The sequence below is a fragment of the Tyto alba genome, unplaced genomic scaffold (assembly GCF_018691265.1).
Source record: "Tyto alba isolate M040663 unplaced genomic scaffold, T.alba_DEE_v4.0 Super-Scaffold_22, whole genome shotgun sequence".
In the NCBI taxonomy this organism is placed as follows: domain Eukaryota; kingdom Metazoa; phylum Chordata; class Aves; order Strigiformes; family Tytonidae; genus Tyto; species Tyto alba.
This window is the reverse complement of record NW_024881296.1, coordinates 24,537,478-24,562,590: the sequence shown is the minus strand read 5'-3', so window position 1 is coordinate 24,562,590 and position 25,113 is coordinate 24,537,478. Positions and strand designations below refer to the sequence as shown.

The window sequence follows — 25,113 nt, the reverse complement described above, 5'->3', positions numbered from 1 at the left end:
GTTACCTGTCCCACAGACTTAAACAACAAAAAACCACTTATAATCCTGCTACAAAAGACTTGCTTTAGGAGGCTCTGACAACTTTTGCCCATTTTCCCTCTGCGCGATTCGGGCTCCCGGGGCGCCTGGGCTCCCGCCGCCGCCCGCTCGAATCGCCGCCCGGGCTCCCGGGCGGGAGGAGGAGGAGGAGGAGGAGGAGGAGGAGGAGGAGGAGGAAGGGCGGCTGCGTGTCCCGGCCCAGCGCCGTTTCCTTCCGGGTTGCGGCCCGCAGCCGCCGCGTGCCCCTCCCGCGCCCTGGGCCATGGGGGCGGCTGCCGGCGGAGACGCCCGGGAGGGGGCGGCGGCGGCTCCGCTGGACCCCGGGCGCGGGCCGCCCCCGTCCCGGGGTGGCGGGGGCCCTGCGGCGTCCCAGGACAAGCTCTTCTTAATCAAAGGTGCAGCAAGCCCGCCTCTGCTCCCCGCCTTCGCCTGCGCACGTCGGGGGCGAGCAGCCCGGCGCCCGGGAGGAAGGCGTTTCCGTGCCCAGGGGTACCCCCCGTAGCCTGAGGTCTCGCCCCGCTTTCCCGACCCCGGGAGGGAGCCGAGGCGCCTGGGGATGGCCTCAGCTTTTGGGTGCAGCGAGGAAGCCCCTATAACGCCGCCCGCCTATCCCCGTTTCCCCCGCCGCCCCTCGGGCGCATCACTCCGCGGCGCGGGCGGAACCGCGGGGCACGGCACGGCGCTGCTGCTGGGCGGGATGCGGGCGGGCTCGCTCCGGAGCGGGGGCGGCAGCCTCCAAGGGCTGCGGGCGGGGGTCCGCGGCCAGCCCTGCCGGGGCGCCTCCGCGGCGGAGCAAGTGGGGCCCCGGCGCGGGGGCCCGGCCGCCCCTGAGGGCGCCGCACGCCTCCCCCTGCGCCGGCGCGCTCGGCGCGCCCCCTGGCGGAGCGGAGGCCGGCCCGCCTCCCGCCCCGGCTGCCCCCTCGGGTTAATTCGAGACCCATTAACGGGAATTTAAGACCAATTAGTATTTCTGAAATCGGGGGAATGTTGGTTAGTAGGTCCTGAAATGTAAAAATGCAGCGGGCATGCAAAGTTCGGGCAGTGTGTGAGGACTTTCTGCTCCCAGGCAGAAGGGGTGCTTCGTGGGTGTCGCTGACACGAGCACAGCAAACTTCTCCATCGCAGTAATAGAATAATTAATTTCTAAAAAGTGAGACCTAATATAAACATGTTTTGCGTCTTAATTCATATTCAGGCCAGTTTTTTTAACCCCCTAGCTGGTATTAGGAAAGGGAAAACAGGCTGGTTAGCAATAGTTGCAAAGGAAGAACTTGTAACCCCCTGAACTTCTACGATTTTAATACGAATCGGGTTGTTTTGCATAGTGCACTCAGTCTTTGTAACAAGCCTGTTTCTTAAAAGTGGGTAGGTATGGCTACACGTGCCTTTGAAGCAAGAATTAGAAGGGATCAAGGGACCCGAAGTGACTTTGGAAACACTGACAACTGAGAAGTGAGGAATGCTTTCTATCTTGGAAAGCTTCCTGCTAGTGTCATTTTCTTTTTTAAAATAAAGCATTAGGACCTCAAATGAAGAAAGTTGAGGAACAACTGTTGCTTATGGAATGGTCTTCAGAGGTACTGGTGGATTTTCAGGTGGCCATTCAAAATAACAAGTGATGCAACAAAAATAATTGCATCTTCGTTTTGGGGAAGGGCGAGGTGTAGCCATAGAACAAGATGATTTTAGCAGCCTGGCTCTGGAGTGGGAGAGAAATTTCAAAGTGCTGCAAAAAGGCATTGTGGGCTTTGAATGATTTTTGTGTGTGGCTTGAAAATATGTATACTTGCCATTAATTTTTAAAATGCTCTATTTCAAACTATGCTTCCTTACTGTGTTAATGTAAATACTGCAGACCACTGTGCCTTTCCCTTCAGCATCTGCTGACAGATCTTGTCAGGTTTTATTTTCAAAACAGGTTTGTTTTTGTGCTGTGGTTTGTTGTGTTGTTTTGTTTTTTTTTTCTCAAGAAACAAAATCTTAATTTTTATTTTTTAAACTTTTCTTCACAGGTGGAATTTTTCTAGGTACTGTTGCTACAGCAGGAATGATAGCGGGTTTTGGCACTACACTTGCCATGACAAAAAAGAAGAACCCAGACTGGTTTAGTAAGGTTTGTTCCTTTTGAACTATTTTCCAATTGTGATACACAGGAAATAAGAATGCATCAGATGCTTTATAGAAATGTTGATGTACGTGGAGTTTGGTTGTACAGAGTTGATGGTAAGAGCACTAGACTTAGTTGAAGTCAGGAGGGGTAGGATTAGTTCAAAAACTGCTAAATACCTTAGTACTTGAGATCAGTTGAAATACACAAAGCTTACACTGTTTGCTGGAATCATACTACTGCTATATAAAGGAATATAATCGATGGTCTGTTTTGATTCTGTGACGTGAACACACTTCAGTCCCGAGCCTGTATTGCCTCCGTGATCCAGTTCACTGTGCAGTCCCACGGCGCTACAGTGAGGCGGGAAGGGATGTAACTGCAGTAAGGGAGGGAATGAGGAGGCAGAAAGCCTGTAAGCTGTGGAATACGCAAGTGGAATCGTTTAGTCAAAATTTAAGCTCTGTACTCCCTTCCCGCTGTGTAAGGGGACTGAAGACATGTGATGGCCAAAAATAATCTGATCTCATACAATTATTAACAGGATCCACGTGAGCATTCTGAAGAAAAAAAACTGCAAAGCTAGCAATTATACCATGTTGGTGTATTAATCTGAAATACAGCATATTTAATTGAGGAACGCTTTTTTCCCTGCCAATGCTTTGTTACTGCCAAAAATAGGCCCTTAAAATTGATCAGCCTTGTCTCCACTGAGCCCTTAAGATACAACTTGTATTGTAGATGTTTTTAGGGAGCTGAGAACTGATCAGTTGTGTTTATTTTTAAAATGTTAATTCAGTAACAATGCATATCAAGAGAAAAAAATTCTTCCATTGCATGTTCTATGAGAGCCTTTGTATCTGATCACTTAAATCTCCTTTTGTAGTCAAGGAGCACGAGATCCTTCCTTTGCCATCCCATTTTCTTCTGTAGGCTGCTGTGGCATAACTCATCCATTGCCTTTTCAGCAACAATAAACACAGGTTTCTTTTTTGGAATAGACAAAATAGAAAACTCCATGAGAAATTATTTCACAAGGTATAGAAATATATTACAATAAGGAAGTTTTTGCTCTTTTTTTAACTTCCTTTTTTTTTTTTAAATTTCCTTTTTCCTGAGCATTGCATTTTTTCCAGCTCACGCATACTCTTGGCTGTCTGAGCTGTCCTATTATCAGTGTGAAATTTATCAAAAGTGACATTACATTGACATCCAAGAATATATATGCTGGAAATGTCACAGAGCGATACACACCATTTCGATTTTTGCTGAAAACCTGTATCTGCTACTATCTGTGCAAATGAATTACAACAGTTTGCTAGCAAAAATCTGTGATTACTGGGCCCCTCAACTTAAATACTGAAAAGTATAGAAAGATGCTTTTTTTGTCAAAGTACTTGTAGGTGAGTAATTTCAAAAGGCAAAGCTAGACTTTGAGAATGACTTAACTACCTGTCCAGGCTCTCTGAGGTACCAAAAAGGTAAACAGTTTTGCAGTAGCATTTTTACTTACATTTAGTTATTTACTGCAAGTCATTTTTAATAACACATAAGGTATAATAACAAAAGTGCAACTATGAATAACTACAGATGATTGCATCCCTCTTAGATGTTCACTGCCTAAATACTGTTTTTATCCATGTTAAGGCGAGGCCATAGTTTGGCAGGTACTTTTAAGCACACATCAGCCAGAATTGCTGTTGAAAGAAGTAATCATACCAGCCCTTTGTTTCTGGCAATTCATTCCTGCCCCTGTAAAGGCACCAACACCTGTCCTACTGGGTTCGTGAGATGATACTGGTTAATTCTGTTTGGGTTTTTTTCCTACATTAGTTTTAGTCCAAATCAGTCTTTTGAACCCCTTCACTGCATGACTGCAGTGACTGTGCTGGCACAAGCTTGAGGGAAGTTCCGAAGGAATGAGAATTGATGCTCAATGTTGGGAAGAAATGCAAGACCTATTCTTTCAGCATCTTTGCTGGCTTGTGCCACTACTTGTGTCAGTGAAATGGCAGCATGCAAGTCAGGTAGAAACAGGAAGCAAACATAATGCAGGCCGGAACAGATTTAAATAGTTTTATAGGAATAAAAAATAGCAATTTAGAGGGGAAGCTGTAGCATCACAGCATCATGGCTTCATGACTGCATTCAGACTTCCAGGAAGCAACAGTATGAGACGCTACTCTTGTAGAGTAGCGTCAGTGTTACGGGCAATAGATAAAGCTGAAATTGCACCTACTGTACGTCCTCCATGGTAGTGAAGTAAATGTAAGCATTTGTAGGACTGGCACCCAAACTCACTCCAAACTGAGATTGCATAATCCTTGTTAGTGATGAACCACTGCAGATTCCTTCGGTTAAGAAATGATTGAGGGGGGTGGGGAGTTTAAAATTAAATGCTCAGATGCAGCAGCCTCCTTGTGATAAGTGTCCATTTTTACCAGCATTTATCCAGGTGTTTACTTTTACAAAGGGTTAGGTCATGCAAAACAGTGAACATGCTGAATACAATCAACCAAAACAGTTGAACACACCATTTATTTTAGGCACTGCTTCCTTTCAGACACACTGCTATCCACAAGGGGATAGTTACAGGATTGAGGCCTATGCCTGACAAAAAACAATGTCATTTCTTCTTCTCCCACTTCCTGCTTATATCCTCTAGGAATAAAAAAAAAAAAAAAAAAAAAAAAAAAAAAAGCAAGCATATAGTTTGGCAATCAAATCAGCTAATTCTGCTGTGTATGTTCCTGACCTGGTTTTTAGAAAGACTCAAGTATTATTTAAAGGCTTATTTTTTAAATTAAAAAGTTACTTTTTTTAAAAAAAATACAGGATCACTAATGAGGAGAAAACAATCTGTGCATAAAATAACAGGCTTGTGAATAAAACTCCATTCTCTTAAAAATGTTCTTTTGCTGGGGACATCTTTTTCTCCCATGCTACTGTTGTCTTTTTAAAATTTGTAGCATTTCATTGATCAGCTTTCTTGATGCTCTGAACAGCGTATCTGATAATCATATAACAAATGGTGGTGTTTACAGAAATCCTCATCTGTGTACTTAATACGCTGAGGAATCAGCCTGTGACTGAAAGTTGTTTGGCTGCTGTCAGTAAAACCAGATCAATTGTCTCAATTTACCACTTTTTTTTCTGGGGCAATCAAGCATTTAAATAGCATTTGTGTGGGATTTTTTTGCCGGCAAAATTCACAGGTAATGACTCCTATTTAAAGACTCTGTGTAGAGGATATTTTTGTCCATTTATTTCCCATCTTTCAAATGGGATAATTTTTTCTGCATGTAGTTGCATACGGTTAGCCTATGGAAGCAGAAAAATGTCAGAAATAATCATCAGCGTTTAAAGTCTACACAAAGCAGTCTCTGCTGAAAGAGTTAGGAAAGTTCTTTAGCTGTTGTAAGGACATAATAGGACCTGGTATGAGAGTGTGACTAGAGATCTCTGTTGTTTGTGCCTGTGTGCATGTATGTGTATGCTTATAGAACACTGCTTTGTTAACGGCTTCCAATTTGGGATGTCCAAATCAGAATAAATAAGGATCAAGGTAAATTTTGCTTTTGCCCATTTTAAGTGTGTATTTGTCCTTGGGTAACTGTGCCTACAGCTGAATCCTAAGGGAAAGAGTTAATACTGAGAACTGTCTGAGGATCATTTTAACATTTCAATAAATACAAAGCCAGGAGTTAAAAAAATACTGGTGCTATTTCACTGACCAAATACCATAGTAATACACACTACATATGCTTAATTATATTAAAGAAGAAAGAGAGCCATTTAAAAAATTGCAAAGAATGTAAATTCTTTTAAAGGAAGAATAGAAAATATTTTTTTCTCACTTTATGTTGAATAGAAAAGTGCAGCTCTGGCAAGTTTTGGAGGAAAATATTTTGGATCCTTCTGGAAGTTGATTTCACTTTTCAGTATTTTAGACTGTAAATTAAATAATTCATTACTGAATACATTTGTACACTTGCACTCTCATTTATGCTTACCTCTGAGCAATAACTGTTTTTTTTCCCCTGAGATATACAGTAAGTCAGTAGGACTGTTCAGTTTTGTAAGGACTGCAGATGCCAGTCTTTCAGTTACCATCTCGAATCTGTTTCCATGTGAAGAATTGAACAGTGATCCTTTGGGAGAAAAAACCAAACCCTCTTGCTGACATTTACCACTATGAGCAGGAGGATTACGTCTGCCCTACCGCTGTTGCTGGCTGCAGAACAGCAAGCTGGGTGTTGGGAGATGAGAACGGCTGGCTAATGGTGACCGTGCGGCGAGAAGGGATTGATGTGAGCCAGCGTGTGGCCCTTGGTAGCTGCAGTGTGCATTCGTGTGCTGCGACTGAGAAGGTTTCATCACGCTTGGGACCTCATCATGGCTGAGGCTCCATTCTTCTTAGCCTGAGGTGGCTTTTTCAAGTGACAGTGTTTGTGCTTTCAGGGCACATCCCATGTCAGACTCTTAGGCAGCACTATCTTAACAAGTGGTGAAAAGTGCCCACTCTTGTTTCTGACAAAAACGAGAAGTATGAAGACTGCACGGCATTTTATGTGTTGCCACATGGTGAACTCTGCAGCAGGCTGAGTTCAGCATTATTGTTTGCTTTTTACAGAATTTTCCTAAACAGTTTCCAGAGCTCCTTTAGAGTTGCAGCCCCTTGAAATTAGTCTCTGTTACACCCTCTCTGTGTCAAGCTGAAAGCTACTCTGGTTCCTCCCATTTCCTCATCTGCTGTTTCAGGAGTGCAGATAAAGACCTGTAAACCAACAGTTGCCACCCACCCACACCTGCCAAGAAAAAGTACCAAAATCAGTGTTGTACAATCCTGATGTTCCCATGTCACTGGCATAAGGGCTTGTGACTGGTTTTGATTCAGTTTTGTATTTTGACTGGTGGGATAGGCAAGTATCAGGTTCTCATGCCCACAAAACAGTTGTCTTCAGCATTTCTGGGTAATAAAAATCATCACCAGGTGGTACTGGCCACCGCAAAAGCAGCTCCTGGTGGGAAAGCAACTCATCCACCTCCTTGCTTGGCTCCTTGGGCCTGCTGGCAGCAGTAACAGTTCCTGTGGCCACACTAGTACACCTGGCAAGTCAAGAAAAATTCTAGATCAGGAAGTTAATTTTTTTAGTTCATGTTTTTTTCCTATTATTGTTCACTTTGTCTTGATTGCTTTATATTTGGTTTTAGGGGATTACTGCCACAGCTGCATTACCAGAGAGTGGTTCCTCACTGGCCTTACGAGCCCTAGGATGGGGCTCCCTCTACGCGTGGTGTGGAGTTGGACTGCTCAGTTTTGCTATCTGGAAGGCTCTGGGTGTGCACAGTGTGAGTACCAAGTATGATCCCCTCAAATACTACATTCACCACATGTAGAGTGACTAACCAGAGTGTGTGCACACATGGAAGGCATTTTTACATGTGCAAAGAAAAGGGATGTTGTGGGAGGAGACAATTTAGGGGGGAGGGACACTTGTCCTGATTATGTTTATTTGTACAGATGTCTCAGATTCTTCACAAAAGAGCCAGTGTTCTAATTTAGAGACTAAAATAGTAGCTGCAAACTTTCTATATCCTTTGCTTACTGAATTGAAGGCTACCCCCTGAATCCTATCTTTAGAGCAGTCTGTTTATTTGTCCAAGTTCCATTTTTTACATCAGGACACAGGGGACATAAGAAAAACTGAGAGGAAACTGTCTTGCTTTCTAGTATGTTTCTGGAAGGGGCAAGGGGGCAGAAGATTGAGTTTCATGTGCAACAGAATGGTGGTCCATGACATGCCACGTCAAGGCAAAGAAGCTTGGGAAGCTTCTGTACATCCCAAGAGGCTAAGGCTATCTTTAGTAAATTGCTTATGTTCCAGTGTTTCACAGTGTTGAGCGTGAACACTAAAGTTCTTGTAAAGCATTCTTGTTTGCCTCTAGTAATGAACCATGACTTAAGAGTCCCCTGCAGCTGTAAGTTTGGCTGAACTGTCTGCATCCTCTTCAGGACTAGGAATGAATAGACTTCCTCTACTTTCCATGGCAAATTATTTATATATTCAGCAAAGTGTCTCTCAAACCTAAAAGGAAGATACTACTTCATCCCAGTACTGTTCTCATTAATATCTTTATTCAAGTCCTCACTTCTTGTCTACTCTGCTGATGTATCCCGTAAGGCGTGATTTATGTCCCAACATACAGCACTACACAATCTCTTATTCCTTAGTTTCCAATGATGATTCTCAATAGGAGCCAGTAAAGGAAGGCAGAACACGAAAAAAAGCATAGCAGGACACAGGAGGCAGCTACAACACATTTTGTTTAAACTCAAGTCTTCCTTGTGAAGCTGTAGTGGGATGGCAGAGTAGGGGAAGGAGGAGTGGGAGTACCAATTTATACTCTCTGCATGCTGAGCTGCAACAGTCCACTCGGTTTACTGTCAGTTATATCATCAGCCAAAAGGACTCATTTCACACTGTGCTGCTAATTCTTATTTTCATTCCATCAGAGTACTTCTGGTCCTGCTGAAGGACAGCAGGATCTGACCCTGGTCTGCAATTTAGGCTAACTGTTTCTCAGTAAGCTTAATTTTTACTTCCTTGAGAAGTACTGTCTTAGACCCACACTTGCCTGCTTTCCCTGTGAGGCCGATTTCCTTGAGATGGCCTGACAGGGAACATCTACATAAGCCTGAGATGGCCAAGCCCCAGGACATGCCAGAATCCAATGGCTACCTGACAGCAGGGGCTCTTGTGTCAGAAGCACACAGCACACTGCAGGGCATTTTAGAGACTCATTGAACATTCCTAGTCAGAAAGCTGCACCTTATTATATTCTGTGTTGTGCTGGTGTTGAAAGGAGGTGGGGGAAGCTGTATTTTAAGAGTCTCTTGCAAATGCCTGTTGGTATTGGTTTCTGTTGTGGAGTGCTTATGTTTCACCATAGTGCACAGTGAGAACTGCAAGCACTGAGGAAAGCAGGTTTCTGTTGAGAGTCTGACTATGTCTGCACGTGATTTTGAACAGCTTGCTCTCTCTGCTCTCCACTGACATTTATTGCTTTCACTATAGACTTTTAAATTCCCACTGCAGAAAGAAAACACGTACAATAGTGCTACTCATTATTGCAGAATCAAAAGTTCACAATTTGTCCATTTCCTGTCACACCTTTCTTTTTCCTGTTTTACTATAGATCTGTTAAAACCAAATATATATTAGTTTAAAACTGCTGGACGTATGAAAGCAGAAGTATGTTAGAAATGAAATATTTGGACTAAATAGGTTCATTAGCATTAAAAATGTATTTCTAGAATAAGTAGTCTTTGATTTTTGAGTGTTGTTGACACTTTTTTGCATACTGCTTTAACATAACAGGACCAAACACTGACTGTTGAAAGACAGTATTTTGAGGCTTACATATCATCTTACTGAACAGCTGAGATTAAATAAGGGTTATAAGCTGACTGGTACATTATTAGCTCTGGACTCTTAAACATATGCTCATTTTAAGAAAGGCCTGTTTATTTTATTTATTTTCCTATTTCAGGGGAGCATTGTGGTCCTTCTGAAAATTCTCAGTTGCTATCATATAAGCAGAGATAACAGATTAACAGTCAGTTAGAACACCGATTTTTAAGAACACGTATTAGATGCATATGTTGTGTCTAAAAATTATTAAATAACCACAAAAATAAATACAAGTTTTATTTATGGGAAACTGTTTACTGGAGTTCTAACTGAGTGAAATAAAGCTTCTTTCCACCTAAACTGTTCAGATCACAGAAGACATTGTAGATTTTACACTGAGCTCAATACTTTCAAAAGAATATTTTAATTTCAGTTAAACATTTTAAAAAGAGGCTCTTACAGATTTACCTGAGGAAAAATGTCTGGAGTATTCAATGTGGTGGAGTTCCATGAATCCATCTGGTCTGTAGTACACGCAGTTTCCAAATACCTGTAGAAGTTCAATTTACAATTTCACACCTGGTATCAAGATTTGGAAACTATGAACTTAAGGCAAACTTCAGCCTCTGAAAGTGCTGTATTATATATGACTTGAGGGGAGACTTGACTCATTTTGATGCCAGGAATCTTTGTGAACTTAATAACTAAAGCTTTGGCAGCTGGACAAAGAGAAGAGGTTCTGCCCAGCCTCTTCACCTTACTGCCTTTAACAGTCACCAGCTGCCTTTGGGACCTGCTAATTAATGATCTGGCCCTGCTGGGCAGCAGCTTAATTTGTTTAAGAGCTCCTGGTAATATTGATAACATTACTGACAGCTAATACAGTCTCTCAATATTAAATTGTTTCTCTCAATATTAAATTGTTAAGGATAATAAAATTCTGATTGTAAGCCCTGCAGATATTTCATTTAACAAACAAGAACGCTGCTTCTGTCACATGCAGGAGTACCCTAATGCCAGTGCTTTCTCAAATCCATTGCCAGCTCTGTCCCTGTGACTATCTTGGTGGGATCTTAGTGAATAAAGGACTGACCTTTATTTGCACAGTTTGGAGAGGGGTTCCCAGTCAAGTAAGACTAAGTTGCTCCGTGTTGTTCAATGGTTCATGTCATCTCCAAGAGTAAAATATGAGAAGCCACAGTGGAAAATCAGATGTGATGGGTTGGCAGGAATCACAGCAAAAGGAGAGCTCAGAGATACTGAAGCACAGCAGGTTTGGTCAGGAAAGCTGCTGAGCAGTTCCACTCCTGATGGGCCAGCCTGTGGAGACGGCTCAAGTCAGTGCACGCCACCGCTTGGGCTGGCTTTACAGGAGGAGGAGAGCAAAGCTCATCAGTGAATTTGGAGAGGTGCAGTGAAAGACATGCCCAGTGCTCTTTGTGCTCTGAACCCTGCTCATGTCATTAGCAACGCACTGGTTTGAAACGATGGACTATTCAGTTGGCATGACGGAATTGTCCCGACCCTTAGGTCAGCACACCTGCCATAAACCCATTGTAGCCCTAACTGCATCTGCAGGAAGAGGTGGAGTGCATCTCCCGCACACCTGAAAGGGTGGCACTAAAGCAGCGAGGTGCCGCTGCGACTCCCGTTTTTTTTAGTGGTGGTGGTGAGGGAAGTCCGTGTTATTTGTACTCTTGCCCTCCGCTGCCCAGCGCCGACCGGTTGCGTCCCCCGGGGCAAAGCGGGAGGGGGCGGGGCCGGGGCCGGGGCGGGGCCGCCCCTGCTGCACCGCAGCGACACCTGGCGGCGGCGGCGGGAAAAGCCCGGTTTACGTCCCGCACTGACGGAGTGAGCGGTTTTAATCGTTTTAGAACGACCCGGGTTTTTAAACAGGCAGAGAGCAGCAGCGGCAAGTGGTGTTGCCGTTCGTTAAAGCCCCGAAGAGTGGTTTCACTTGGTATCGCTGCCAAAATGCTGGGTTTGCTCTTCGGGGATGTGTTTCCTATGAGCACAAATTATCGACGGGACAGTGAATGATTGATAAAAATATGTATTACTCTAAGCTTTGTGACTGTTTAAATTATCTAGTCATCACTTACAAAGTGAGAGATGAAACGACAAGAGCAAACCGGAACGATATTTCCTTGATGAGTTATAATTGCTGTAATTAATCTGGGTCCGTCATTCTGAAGCAGCGTTGCAGTCGCTCAGCAGTCTGTGTCATGGCAGGGAACTGAAGCCAAAGTTCACGATGCCATGTCCTTACCCCTTCTGAGACAGCCTGTGTTTGCTATCGAAGCAAGTCATTGCTAAGATCAGTTTCAGACACTGAGGTGATGCACCAGTTTTGATGATTCTATTTATTTAATCTCTGTGGTTTATTGGTTCTTAAAACAGTGCTGTGACAAGGCCTACTTCCAGCTCTCAGATGGCTTTATTGTTAGAGGTGGTTCTCTGTAGCTTTACAGTCTGCTGCTTTTTATGCCAGCGTGAAAACCCAGGGGTGATAGTAACTGATCTTTATATCTTCATAAGAGATATAAAAGATCTTATGCTGTCTCAGGTTGGGTTGTTAATATCCCCTGACTGCAGTTACCACTGTTGTAATCTGAGGACAGGCTGGTAAGTAATAAACCCTATTAAATTCCAGCCAACTCTTATTCCTAAACGGAAAAGTGATGGACCAGTGAGGACTTGGTTTGATAATGGTTTAAGTTCTATTTTTCTATAATGTAAAAGACAAGTCTTCATTTTCAGAACCTAGGAGATGGTGGTTATCTAGTTTTATACTGTACCTCTTGAAGAAAATAACCAGCTGTCAGTAATAGTCAGACTTTTAGAACTTGCTTTGTGCAATCTCTCAGGACAATATTTAAAGTCAGTCCACCTTTGATTATCTCCAGGTGTAGAAGCTCTGTCTATATTAGCAAAGTATCATTGACCAGCAGCACCGGGGCAGTGAAGCAGCCTAGGGGCTGAGGACCTGACAGCTGCAACCATTCCAGGGGATTTTTAAAATTGGACTGACTCTGGCCTTGCCCCATGGCTTGAATGCCTGTTTGCAGTTGGAGTATGTTATGTGCGCTCCGAGAATGCTGCTTCAGTTTGTGTCACCCTGAAGAAACCCAGTTTGTGCATTTTGAGACTGTTCAGAAGTACACAAACTCATGCCCAGTAAGCATGGGCAACTGGGAGATTTGCTTCCAAAGAGCACTCCAGACCTGAACCCAGGGCTCATCCAGACACACCGACAGCCTTCCTCTCTGAGGTGCTTTACAAAATGGAAGGACATGTGCAGTGTTAAACACAAGCTTAATAACTGACATCTGGCTTGAAACAAAATGGCACCACATTTTTTAACATGTATATTTGCTATTTAACAACTTCCACATCATGGCATTACCTTCCATGGCATTATCTTACAGGGTTTTGAGCTTGCAACCTCAGAACCCTGTAGCTGCCCACTCCTGATGCAGAGGGCTGACTGTTTTCCAATGCAAAACACATAGGTATTGAAATAAATTTTGTAGAAAATAATGAGTTTGGCCAATTTATGTTTAAATTTTTTAAAAGTTGAACGGTAGTTGAAACATCTTATTTCAACATTCTCCATATGAAATGCTTAATGAAGTTTTAAATTTTCAATTGAAGAATAAGTGGTGTTTCACTCAGTAAAAATTTTTAGAAGTAAAAAATTCAAAATTATCTTAAAACCATTGCTGTTATAGTTGACCTAAGCAAGTATTTTCATGGAAGCTTCAAAAAATAAAATCCTTTTTATTTTATTTACCTATTCTACAGGTGTTATGATTCACCACACCTTTTTGTTGCTTCGAAAAATATTAGTTTCACAATTTTCTAGAAGTTACAGTTGAGTTGTAAACCCTTGTTTTAAATAAGCAGGTTTTTGTTTTTAATTTAACTTGCAGCTATAGAATACTTGACAGGTATTATAACATACATATGAATGCCTGATACTTGTTGTGTTTTTTTTTTTTTTTTTTAAATTATCTGTGATTATGAGCCTGCTTTTAAAAGCAGAACAATACCCTCAGCCCTTGTAGACTGAAGCATGCAACAATTAACAAACAAGATAAATTATGCTTTAAAAGCCCTTTTGCTCTTTATGCCCTCAATAAATTAGGTTTTATTTCCTCAGAAATAAAAGCATTCTTTCTCCCTTAGGAAAAAGGCCAGCATGATTCATACGTAGTTTTGTGAGATTTTGATTGCTGCTTCCACATCTGTTCCATAGAAAGCTGGAAAAAATAGAAAGAAGAATCGCCTAGCAATTTGTGACTAATATAGTTACAAAATATTAGTTTATCATTTTTATGGTGGCTCCTAATGAAATATCCTGGTTTTCATTGATCTTATCCTTTAAAATATAAACAGTCTAAAACAATTGCACAGCTGTGAAGAGACATCTAAAACAATTAAAAGCAATACAGAGAATATATGCTTGCCATGGTTTTGTTGGTAAGGACATTTCCTAGTCAGGCTGCTTTTCTCTAGAGAAAATCTAATCTCTAAATCATCATTTTAAGCATAAGAATTGTAGCATCACCCCATTTATTTTGAGAGGTATTTGATATAATTTTGTGAGATGATAGTCATAGGTACAGTATAAACACAAAGGGGTATTGGCTTTAAGGATGGATTAGTTTTAAAAATAAGAAAAGAGCATGGAGACATAGTCTTAAAAAATTAATGGTTTTGGCATCTGTAAATAGTTCTAAGATCTATAGATCTTAACCAAGTATAGGCATATTGCAGTGGCTGGAATTTTAATGCTATTTCATAAATGAACAAATGTTGCTATAAAAGCAGTAGATCTCCTAGAATAATTATAGAGTCATTCCTAGATTTTGTTTTTTTAGTTTTTCATTACAGTTTTATTTAATCCTCACCTAAGTGTTATTCATGAAGTTTCTATTCTTTATCACGCTTATGTTTGCACAATACAATTTTTCCTTGCTATTTCATGATCATACATTTCAATTGAAATCAAATCTGCCCAGTTTTTTAAATGTTTTTTTATTTCCTCAATAGTTATTTAAATTCAAGCACTTAGAAAGAAGACGGAGTCCCAGTACAAGTTAGTACTTCCTCCTCTGGTTTATACAGGGTTTTTCTATACTGCTTATAGTGCCTAATTAGTTTGGTGTGGAGAAGACTTGCCTCCACGCATATGTACTGCTAGTATTTTATCCAAGAAGAAAAAGAAAAGTAACCTATGAACTTCACTGTAAACTTGATAAGGCAGAATGCTTACTCAAGGAATAAGATTGTAATTTTCATAGTGGAAAGCTGCTACATCTGCTTTATGAATAGGAACAGCTGTAAGTATTTAAAAAATACGGGAAGACTATATAGCTGTCTGGAGGAATTACTCTGCTGTGCCTTGGAAGAGACTCATAGCTGTCGGCTGCCGCCAACCTGTTAAGAAGCTAGAAAGAATAAAACAACGTTCAGCCTTTGGTCTGAAATTGCCTCTGCGGAGCCATTCCACACCGCCGTAAGTGGACGAGTGGATTGATCCGCTTCTCAGCTGCACAGAACTGTGAACTCTGTGTGTACAACTCAAGTCTGAATAAAAGCTTATCTGATAGGTGCGAATTATTCATCCTACATTTTGGTCCCATGGGATCTTCCCACGTTTCGTTAAGTGCGGTGGTATGGCCATGCTTCTCTTACCCTCCTGTGCTCTGAGCCCCCAGCTGCTCTGCTTGCCCGGAGGCGCCCAGCCGCCCCTGCCCGGCTCGGCGTGTCACACTGGCTCTGACAGGTTTCCTGCGTGGAATTCAGCGCCGGTCGTGGCGTCGAGGCTTATGCATCGCTGAAGAGTTTTGGTTTTGTGCTGGCTCTTTTCCCAGCCATAAATCTCACCTGGGGATGATACAAATCATGAATTCCTGGACATACAGAGGAAAAAAATTACTCAGTTTGCCCTTTTACGGAGCTGCCTGCTTGCAGACAATTAATGTTTTTCCTTTAATTCAGAAATTCAAATTACAGTATAGAAGAGCTTATAGAGTTGGGATACTCATCCTGAGATTTTGGGTCCATTAACCAACTTGCTTTATACATTTAGATATTTAACTATTTAAAATTAATATTAATTTTTCAAATTGCCTAGGGTGACTAAGGAGCAATGACTAATACACCGTAACAGACTAATCATGTGGATGTCCTTTCCAGGCACCCAGATTTGAAAGTAAGATTCTGCAGAAATAAATGGCGTGTTCCTCAGTGATTTCAAAAGTATTTCACTCAGTTTTTCTGCATGGCATGAAAGCCTTTTGCAACAAAATGGTATAATACAAATTTTGCAACAAAATGGTATAATACAAATTTTGTACCTATGCTTTTATTTTGAAGCCTGATGCAGAATCCCTGAAATCAATGAGAATAGGCTTGAGAATGAGACACCGACTTAATCTGCTTTGAGATACACACTATAAAAACCTAAGTCCTTGGTATTTTATTTGAGAAAAATCAACACAGAAATGTATAAAATTTTAAAGGATACACCTGTATCTCTGAACCTAAGGAGGTTAGTTGTGTTTTTTTCCTCAGATTGTGGTTTACAGAATTACTGTCTTGGTGTATATACATTAATAGCTGTCTTTCTCATTCATCATAATTAGCTAACTATTTCCCTTTTTTTTTGTATTCAAAATAATCTAGCCTTAAACCAGAACAGTTTTGTTTTCTTTAGGCTTTTCTACTGGAATGGCACCTTCTTCCTTTTATGACAGATGTATAGAAAGATACTTTCAGGCTACCAGTTAACAGTCTCACTTATGGGAGCCAAGTGACATTTGCATGGAAATTAAATGAGAAAAAGTGGGGCTAGTAAAGCACATTTGTGATGTAGACCAGCTATATTCCCATTTGTGAAATGCATTCATTTATGAATGAGTAACATGGCTGCTGCACACTTGGAAAAGTAACACAAGGAAAGTATTTCATGTGTTTCATCTCTTCATGTGACCCAATCATTGGAAAAGAGACAGCCTGACCCTTGTGACTTGACAGCTCTCAGCAGTTCACCAGTAATTTGAGACAGAATATGTATCAGCTGTGGGAGGCTACTACATATGTACAATGGTTTGGGAACTGTGATAGCTTCATTCTTAACAGTGAGATCCTCTCCCTGTAAAGTTCACTTAGGTTATTTTCCTCTTCTTTTTCTTTTAAAAAGCACCACACGTTTTACCCATTTACACAGAATTTATAGGGATAGGTTTCTGGAAAAACATGGCTACGTGTTTGTTTAATTTTAGGTATTGTAAATGGTCCTCTACTTTCAAAGAGAGTATTTAATACTGTGTAAGGTTAAGCATGTGTGTAAATCTCCATGGGATAGGGGGTTAATATGAGCTCTTGACTTCTCTAGGTGGGTTAACAAAATTCTGTGGCTGCTTTTCTCTATGCAGGCCTGAAACACTGGAATCAGCAAACAGGTTGTGAACAGTGCACTACAGTACAGTGTAAGATAGTTAAATATTAGCATGTATACTGCCAGGATTGACCCTCTGAGGGCCATTTTCATAGGTTTGTAGTTCTGAATAATCTGAATAATGCCTTTGCCAGCGAAGTATAAGATCTAAGAATATGAACCAGGGCTGTATTTTCCATGCTTATTTCAGAGGTCAGTGTGGAAACCGGCACAGGGTGACCTGCAGTGAGTGCCCCATTTTACACAGAGAATCGGAGAATCACCTTCAGCCAGCAGGGTGTCTGCTCTCCTCTCTGAGTACTGTAAGGGCTCAGCTCTTGCCATTTTCTTCAAATAGCTTGCTATTTCTGTGTGCAGACCTTGGTAATCGTTTGCTAACAAGGGCGACAGCAATCATTGTAAGATTTGGGAAAAGGTGGCAAGAACAATCCTCTCTGATGCCCTTAAATCCAGGGCAGCCCGTCTCATCTTCATGCCTTGTGAAATTTAAGGTGGCTGAGGAGAACAGAGGGCATGTATGTACTGTATTCTGCTGCCAGTCGATATTCCAGTTCAGGGCATCTAACCTCATTTCACTTGGAAGCTAATGTAAGCAGTTCTTACCAGTATGAGCACTAAAATAGGAAACTAATAATTCCTGGAATCTGGGTTGGCCCATTATGAATGTCAGACGTTAAAGAGAATATTTCTTTGTAAAACTTTCATTCTAGGATTCAAATAGACTCTTTTAGCCCCTCTTCCATTCATTTTAATATGAACGGCCACGTAAGTGCTCTCAGTAATAGTGCTATCCCAATTTTTGTGTGACATTCTGTCAACGATGTACATTAAAAAGAGATTATTAAATGGAAGATGCTTTTAGGTCCCCATATTTTTGCCACCTGAGGCAGGATCATTAGGTTAAGATAAAATAACAGTGATCTGTAGCTATTACAGATTCTTTAATGCAGTAAGGTAGATGATACCCTTTTACAAAGAAGCCTGACAGTCAGAGGTGGAACAGTTACTGTAATTTATTTGGCAGGAAAAAACAGCGTCAAGCTTTGCAATATCTGTGATAAAAAAAATAAAATTCACTTGAGTGAAATTCACTTCAGAGAGTTGCCTCCAGGAACGGAGCAATGTTAAATCAAGAAATGTGTTACAAATCGTTCATGTACCGCTAGGTTCAGAAGCAGCAGCTGAGAGAGAAGCTCGTGATACTGAAAGAGGTAGAATATGTCCAGCAGAAAGAGGTAGATTATGTCCAGCTTTTAATGCTCCATTTACTGCACTATTAATTGAAGACATTATCACAGTTGAACTGAGTACCCCAGTGTCAGTGTGGCTGACAATAATAAAGAGGCAGCCATTTCAGTGAATTATTTCAAAACATTCCAATACTTAGTACATAGCACATTAGCTTTCATAATTAAATTAATGCCTTTTGATTTGAGACCACTGTCACGTGTATTGTGGAATCTGGGGGAAATACAGGAGAAGATTTCCAGGGAGGGAAAGGGGAGAAGAGACCTCCCGAGTGGCATGTCTACTAAAATGAAAAGGCAAGACACACATTCCTAATTGCAGCATTTCCCTCATCAAGAAATGCGCTTGTCCCCTGAGCAGTAGAGGAGGTAAAGACAAGTTCTCAATTCTTGCACCTCAAGCATGCAGTGTTAATAAAACATAAAGCTAGATTCATCATCTTCACAAGAAGCTCACCACACTGCAGGAGGTGACAGGACACTGGTAAGTCGAATGCACTGAAGGACAGCTAATTTACATGAACAAATTTTACCTTCACTACAATGATCCTCTGAAGTTGCAATGGACCTGGTATGATAATGTCAACTAAATGCAAGCAAGAACAACCCTGCGTATAGTGTGAGTTACTTTGGAGGCCAGTGTAGTCCTAAATATATATTAAACAGAGTTTGGCCAAAGCCCAGGATATTAGGCTGATAGTCTCTCACTGAAAGGAGTCACAGCCTAAAGTCTGGTACTAGAACGGTTCATCAGCAGGCAGACATTGTCACTGGGAGAGAAGGGATAGGAACTTTGGGATGTGGTTTCCATGGTTATTTATGTGTGTATACACTGGTTCCATTACATCAGAGAATAGTTATTTTTCAAAGTCTTCTCCACGCTTTTTAGGCAGTGTGGCAAGTGAGTTTTAGTGGAGCTCTGAGTGCAGGGAAGACAGTGGCTAGGATTTGAAAGTACATTCAGGATAGCAACAAGCACAAATGTGGAAATGGAGGTAGAAACTCAAAGCTGATGTTATTAGTGGAACAGAGGAGAAAAAAAAAAAATCTGGACTTGAAAGTCCAGATCAAAGCCCTAATGAAATACTGTACTGTGCTTTCTTACTGGGAGGAGAGGAAGATGGGGAAAATAGAAGTCTGTGACTAGTACTAATTATGTTGCTTAGCGTATTCTTAGCGAGAACTCAAAAACTATTGTAGAGAGAAATAATTGGGTGTAGTATCTTTTAAGTTGTATAGACATTTAAACTTCTAGTAAAAGTTAGCAGTGACATTTGTATCATGAAGAAACTGGCCCTGTTTAGACATACGGTAAAGACATGTATTAGTGAGGCCCATGCCAGTCACTAGATAACGTCCTTCTTAAACAGCTGACAAACTAAAGCATGACATTGAGAAGACAATGCACAGTGGTGATTGGCTTGGCATTATGATTTATTAAAACAGATCACTGTCCAGGAATCACTAAGGAAAGAAGTTTGTGAGAAAATACAAAACATGGTCAAAGTTGTGAATTGCAATGAAAAAACTATTTTTGTGCAGAGGCGGCTTGTGGAAAAGGTCATAGATGCTGGCAAGAGAGGAAGTGGTAAATAAGACACTGTGTCTGGCATCACTTGCAAACTGTTTTTACGAATAAGCATCAAAATGTGAAAAGACAAGGCTGAGGAAATTTCTCAGGGAGTCTTAAAAGCAAAAGACAGATGTTGAATATTTCAGATTTGGTCCATGTGTTAAGGAAAAATTGCTTTTCCAGGAAATTAGTTGATTTTACCTGAAGAACATAAATCAGTGTTCTGACGGGAGAAAAATCTGAATATTCTTAAATCTGAAGCTGCTAGCAGTGTTTTAGTGCTTTCTAAATAAATACCTTTTTTATTTCAGAACAGAGCTGTAGTGTTTTATTTCGCAGACAAGATTCCTTTTTGCATTTGAGGGTTAAGAGTCGGCATGTTAGTAATTATAAGGTAGCTGTTAGATTGAGGAAGCACTGTAGTTTTCTGAATAGCTCCCCCAGACACCATCCTCTTTTTGGAGGCTTTATGTAATTGCTTTCAGTTTTCCTTTGGTTTTGTGTGTCTTCAGTGGAGTAACAGAAGTGTCTTGTAGGGCTTACGAGTGCATCATTTAAATCTGACACTGAGAGAAATTTAGAAGTCTGAGTTTAGAAACAGCCAAAAAGTCCACATTGCACCAGACCATTAGCTGGTACAAAATGTTTTATTTCCAATGATACCTGCTGAGCTACAGCAGTTTACATCCGGTTAGGATCTGACCATTCCTGTGTTACCAAACACCCAGATAATATTTAGAGATGAAAGAGGAGAAGGGTTGGTTCACTCTTTAGGAAGTAAAAAATGTTAAGTAAATTGAATGCTTTCTGCTCATCAGAGAACTGGGGTAACTTAATTACAGATGACTGGAAAAAACAGTGAGGCCAAAGCTCCTAAAGCATCTCCTACTGTAAATACTTGTATTTAATTGTCAGAAATTGTTTAATGTGATTTGGGCTGTTCCCCTACGTCAGGTCTGATACTGGTGTTTATTATTCTTGGAAATATTAGCTGTCAATGAGAGCTCTTTAAATAAGAAGCAAAAATATTAGTTTAGGAACAATTGTGGGTGATTGCCAAGATTTTTAAAAACCAAGAATGCATAATTAATCAAAACAACTATCTGATCAGAATAAAATATAAGCAGACAGTGAATTAGCTTTACATATGAACACAATCAGTATAAAACAAAAAGGATAATTTGGCTCTGAATTTTCCTCCTACTTTATATAACATGTATTTTTATTTGATTAGCAGTACCCAGGCATTTTTACATAAAAACCTGAGTTCTAAATGCTTTCATTCATCATAGTTATTGTCTTAGTAAAAGACTGGTAATTTCTTTGTAAATTGTTTCATTCTTTGTATCAGCTGTAACTTGAATAATTGCATTCCAGCAACATTTCTCTAAAGAAGTACCAGTTCATTGTCAGAATTATTAACAGGCAGGAGGACTGGAACAGAAAATGGCCCGAAGGTATTTGTAAAAAAATTGATGACCCATAGCACACAAAATGTAGGCGTATTAGAGAAGATGCCTGTGTGGCTGTTTAGAATATCTAGATTTCCTGGAACCTTTCTGTGGGACGTACTGCCCAAGACAGCATTTAGTCTTCAAGAGGTCATTGCATCTAGTGCTTGAATACCACATCCTGTCTTCTTTCTGTGAATGTCATAGATTCTGTACAGCTTCCTAAAAATAGCAGTCCAAAATTTCCCCTGTACATCCTGCTGTTTGTGTAACAGGATTTTCACTGATTTGATTTTTCCTTGCCTATCCTTTAAAAATATAGTAGATGTAAAAATATATGTAAAAATCTTAGAAGAAAGAAACCCGCTAAATCTAAATATTATCTTCAAGCAGAAGTGATTTTTAAAGAAATTAAATTTCACTTCTGGCCTGCCAGGACTACTGAATCAGATATTGGTGATAAAATGGGTATCATAAATACAGATTTGGCAGTTGGTACTAATGTATTGATATACAGAATACGAAACTAGCAAACCTCCTCTTCACAGCATTTTAATTTGACAACAGTAAAAGACAAGCTTGGTTCTATATCACGAATCTTGCTTTCCTTCCTACTAATGTATAAATGTGAATGAGATTTTGTCACCTGCATCCCACCTGTATGGTGGGATAAACCTAAATGGTCAGAGCTGACCAATATTTTTTCTTTAATCCTTGTTGAAAAATCCTTTAACAGACCTATTGGGCCTTTAACCCATTACAAGTGTAGAAAAATGCACTTCAGTCAAAGTATGGGCACATTCTAAGGAGGTCATTTTCCTCCAAACAAAAACATTTTAAATGTGCATGTTTACATATAGTTGTTCATATAACAATCATTCAGGCAAGTGGTCCAAATTAGGCACTCCAGTGTGGTGCTTTAAAAGGGGGGATTGTTGTGGGTCCCTTCATACTTTTTTTCACTTTGTTAATTGAACCAACATAAACAGAGGGAAAGTCTTAATTCTATGTTATTTTAAAAATCTTTTCACCTCTTCTTTACTTCACACAGCTTATTTTGTGGAATAAGCCCCGGGTTCATGGTGCTACTCTATCTGCTCCTTATTAACAGTTAACCAATTTTATTTTTTAATCTCTTTTATAGATGAAAGAATTCCAAACTAAAATGCAGACAGTGTTTCCAGCAATTCCTAAAAATAGTGAGTCCACTGTTGAATGGGAAGACTTACTTAGATCCAAGTGAAAGACTCACAGCCATTTGGACATTTCTCTTTCAGCAAGAACAGGAGCGGAAGTAGCAGAAGTGTCCCATCTGAAAAGCAAAGAAACTCAGACTGAGCAAGTTCCTCACAGTTCACTGAACCTGGGGATGCCAGTTAACATCTAGCAGCAAGAGAGTTAAAAACAAAACAAAGCAAAACAATTTATATTGTACATCTCAGCGTGTTTGGTGTAGTTGATTTGTGTGGAAATGAACCCTCCAAAGTAAGTTGGATCCAACTTGAAAAAAGACTCTTATGAAGACTTAAAGAAGAAACCGATCTTCAGTAGTAAATATAAGGACAAAACCCCAATAAACTCTTACCCCTTCCTACATCTGAAGAGGAATTTTAGGAAATTTCTCTATCAAACAAAGAACAGTACTTTCAGTGACACTTACATGTCCCATTAGGAATATAATCATCAAGTCAATTATAACAGATCTGTTACTGAGCCTGAAGGTAAAGCATACGGTGCACTCTGCTAAAAATAAAGGAGATACTTAAATTTGCAACAGAAAAAGTATCTAAACCAAACTATTTTTTTATGTCTGAAAGGAGTTTAAAACATCAAATATGCAAATAGTGACCTACTGAGCTCCTCTGTAGAGCATCAGAAGAGTTCTCTACAAAGTGCACTGTTTTGTCAGTATTAGCTTTTTTATTGGATCCCACAGTAGTGAAACTGATAGTTTGCATAGCAGTCTCCACTATATTTCTATAGTAATTTAAGTTGTAAGTGAAAAGATGTAATAGTGAGACACCCAGTCTGTCCTACACAAATATTTTCAGCTAAGAAAGTGTATGGGCAGGACTAGGTTTTTTGTGGTTCCTGTGGCTCTTCTACTAGGAGAAGCAATGTGACATTTTCCACACTGCAGTAATCTCATGAAGTGTGGGCGTAAACGAGGAAGAATAATGTCTTACTCAGACACTGTATTTGCAGAACTGCAGATCTCTAAAAATGCAGGATTAAAAAAAAAATGCTATCAGTGAACAATCCTTTGTTGAATTATCAAGTTTTTTTATTAATTGCACACAGTCCAATTAGTCAGTTGTCAGATTTAATAAAGTCCTCTTAAAACCTGTCTTTTGTGATTAAGTCTTTATATTCCTAGGAAAGAACATTAAAAAAGCTTTAAATGTCAGATGAATAATAGAGAAGTATGCTTTTCCTATGAAACATGACAGCACTAAAATAATATCTTTAAAGCAATTGAAGTGTAATAGTTGACATCTTTTCCATAGCTTGATGCTTGTAATCCAATATTAAATAAATTGTGGTGAATACTGCCATCATATGCACATTAAAAATGGTACTATTTTCATATTTCATGTGAGTTTGTGTGCATGGTGATACCTGTACTGCCTATACTTAGGCTCAGTTACCAAGTTTAACAAGTAGCCACGTCGTTAAAACTGGTCAAGTACTAAACTGAACTAAATAAATGCAAATCGCATGGTGTCCTTAAGGTTGCTTCCCTTTAGTTTCTAAGGTGGGATTCGGGTCATCTGTTTTCATCTGGGTTAAGTAAGTCACCTAAATCAGCCATCCAAAGTTCCCTGCACAGTCAATGGAGAAAGATAGGACTGGTCAGAGGGTGACTTGCACTGTACTAAAATGAATGGCTGCTCCTGGCTGTACAAAGCATCTGACCTGACCTATGTGCTGGCTGCGTCTGAAAAGAGCCGCTCTACCCTTGCTTACCTCCCATCAGCATGGTGACTGCATGAGAACACTGTTCAGGAGAAACCTGGAAGAAAAATGAGTGGTTTTCTAGGGCTTTAGAGCACTGAGGGTTAAACAAATGCTAGTCCCGGCACAAGAGAGCTGTCCTCTCTGGTCATGGCTAGCCATTGGATCATTTCTGTAAAAAAAATTCCCTTACAGTAGATAGGATGAATTAAATCTGGGGGTGCCTGGTTATATGGGCATACCAGGTGCTGTTCTTCAAAGAATCCTAACACAGTGAAATACACGGACAGCAATCTTCACAATCGAATCACGCTTACAGGGCGAGTACAGAGTGATCAAGTAAATACATGTTGAGGTATAAAGCTGAGCATAAAACATCTTCCAAAGATAGAGGGATTCATAGATCATCTCATTCCAAACTTTATTCTGTGCTTTTGGCTGGAAACAGGTTTTTCTCTAAATAAAGGTTTGTGTAGAAGAGCGCAAAGAAAATGGAAAAATAAATCGAGTCTCAATCCACTTGAAAAACATGGGAGATCTTGGATTTTCTTTATATCACTGCGCAGCTCTTTTCACTTGGTGAAAGTTCTACTGGTCTTGTGATGGTTCATTTTTTTCTCATTATGAAAATATTTGGCAAAGAGTTACTGGAAACCACAACAAAACTCTGAACAAATGGATGGGAAGAGTACCTAGTACACTGATAACAGTTAGTTACCATAGTATATGTAGTTACTGCAACAGAGCAAATAAAATTAGGCAAAAACCAACAGATTATATACATTTAAAAAAATCAAGTTTCAAGACTTAAATACTAGTAGACACCACTACAAAAAATGCTGGTGGTTTCTTCATCTC

The 25,113-nt window shown here is 40.3% G+C and overlaps 1 protein-coding gene across 1 annotated transcript; it reads left to right on the top strand.

Annotated features, from left to right (window-relative positions):
- Positions 1-46: 46 nt before the first annotated feature.
- Positions 47-24,031, top strand: TMEM242 (transmembrane protein 242; the record flags this gene model as incomplete). The annotated part of the gene is made up of 4 exons (XM_042796128.1): positions 47-434; positions 2,052-2,152; positions 7,361-7,498; positions 22,445-24,031. Coding segments are annotated over 4 exons (726 nt in total), but the record flags the coding sequence as incomplete, so codon positions are not given.
- Between the last annotated feature and the right edge of the window lie 1,082 nt (positions 24,032-25,113).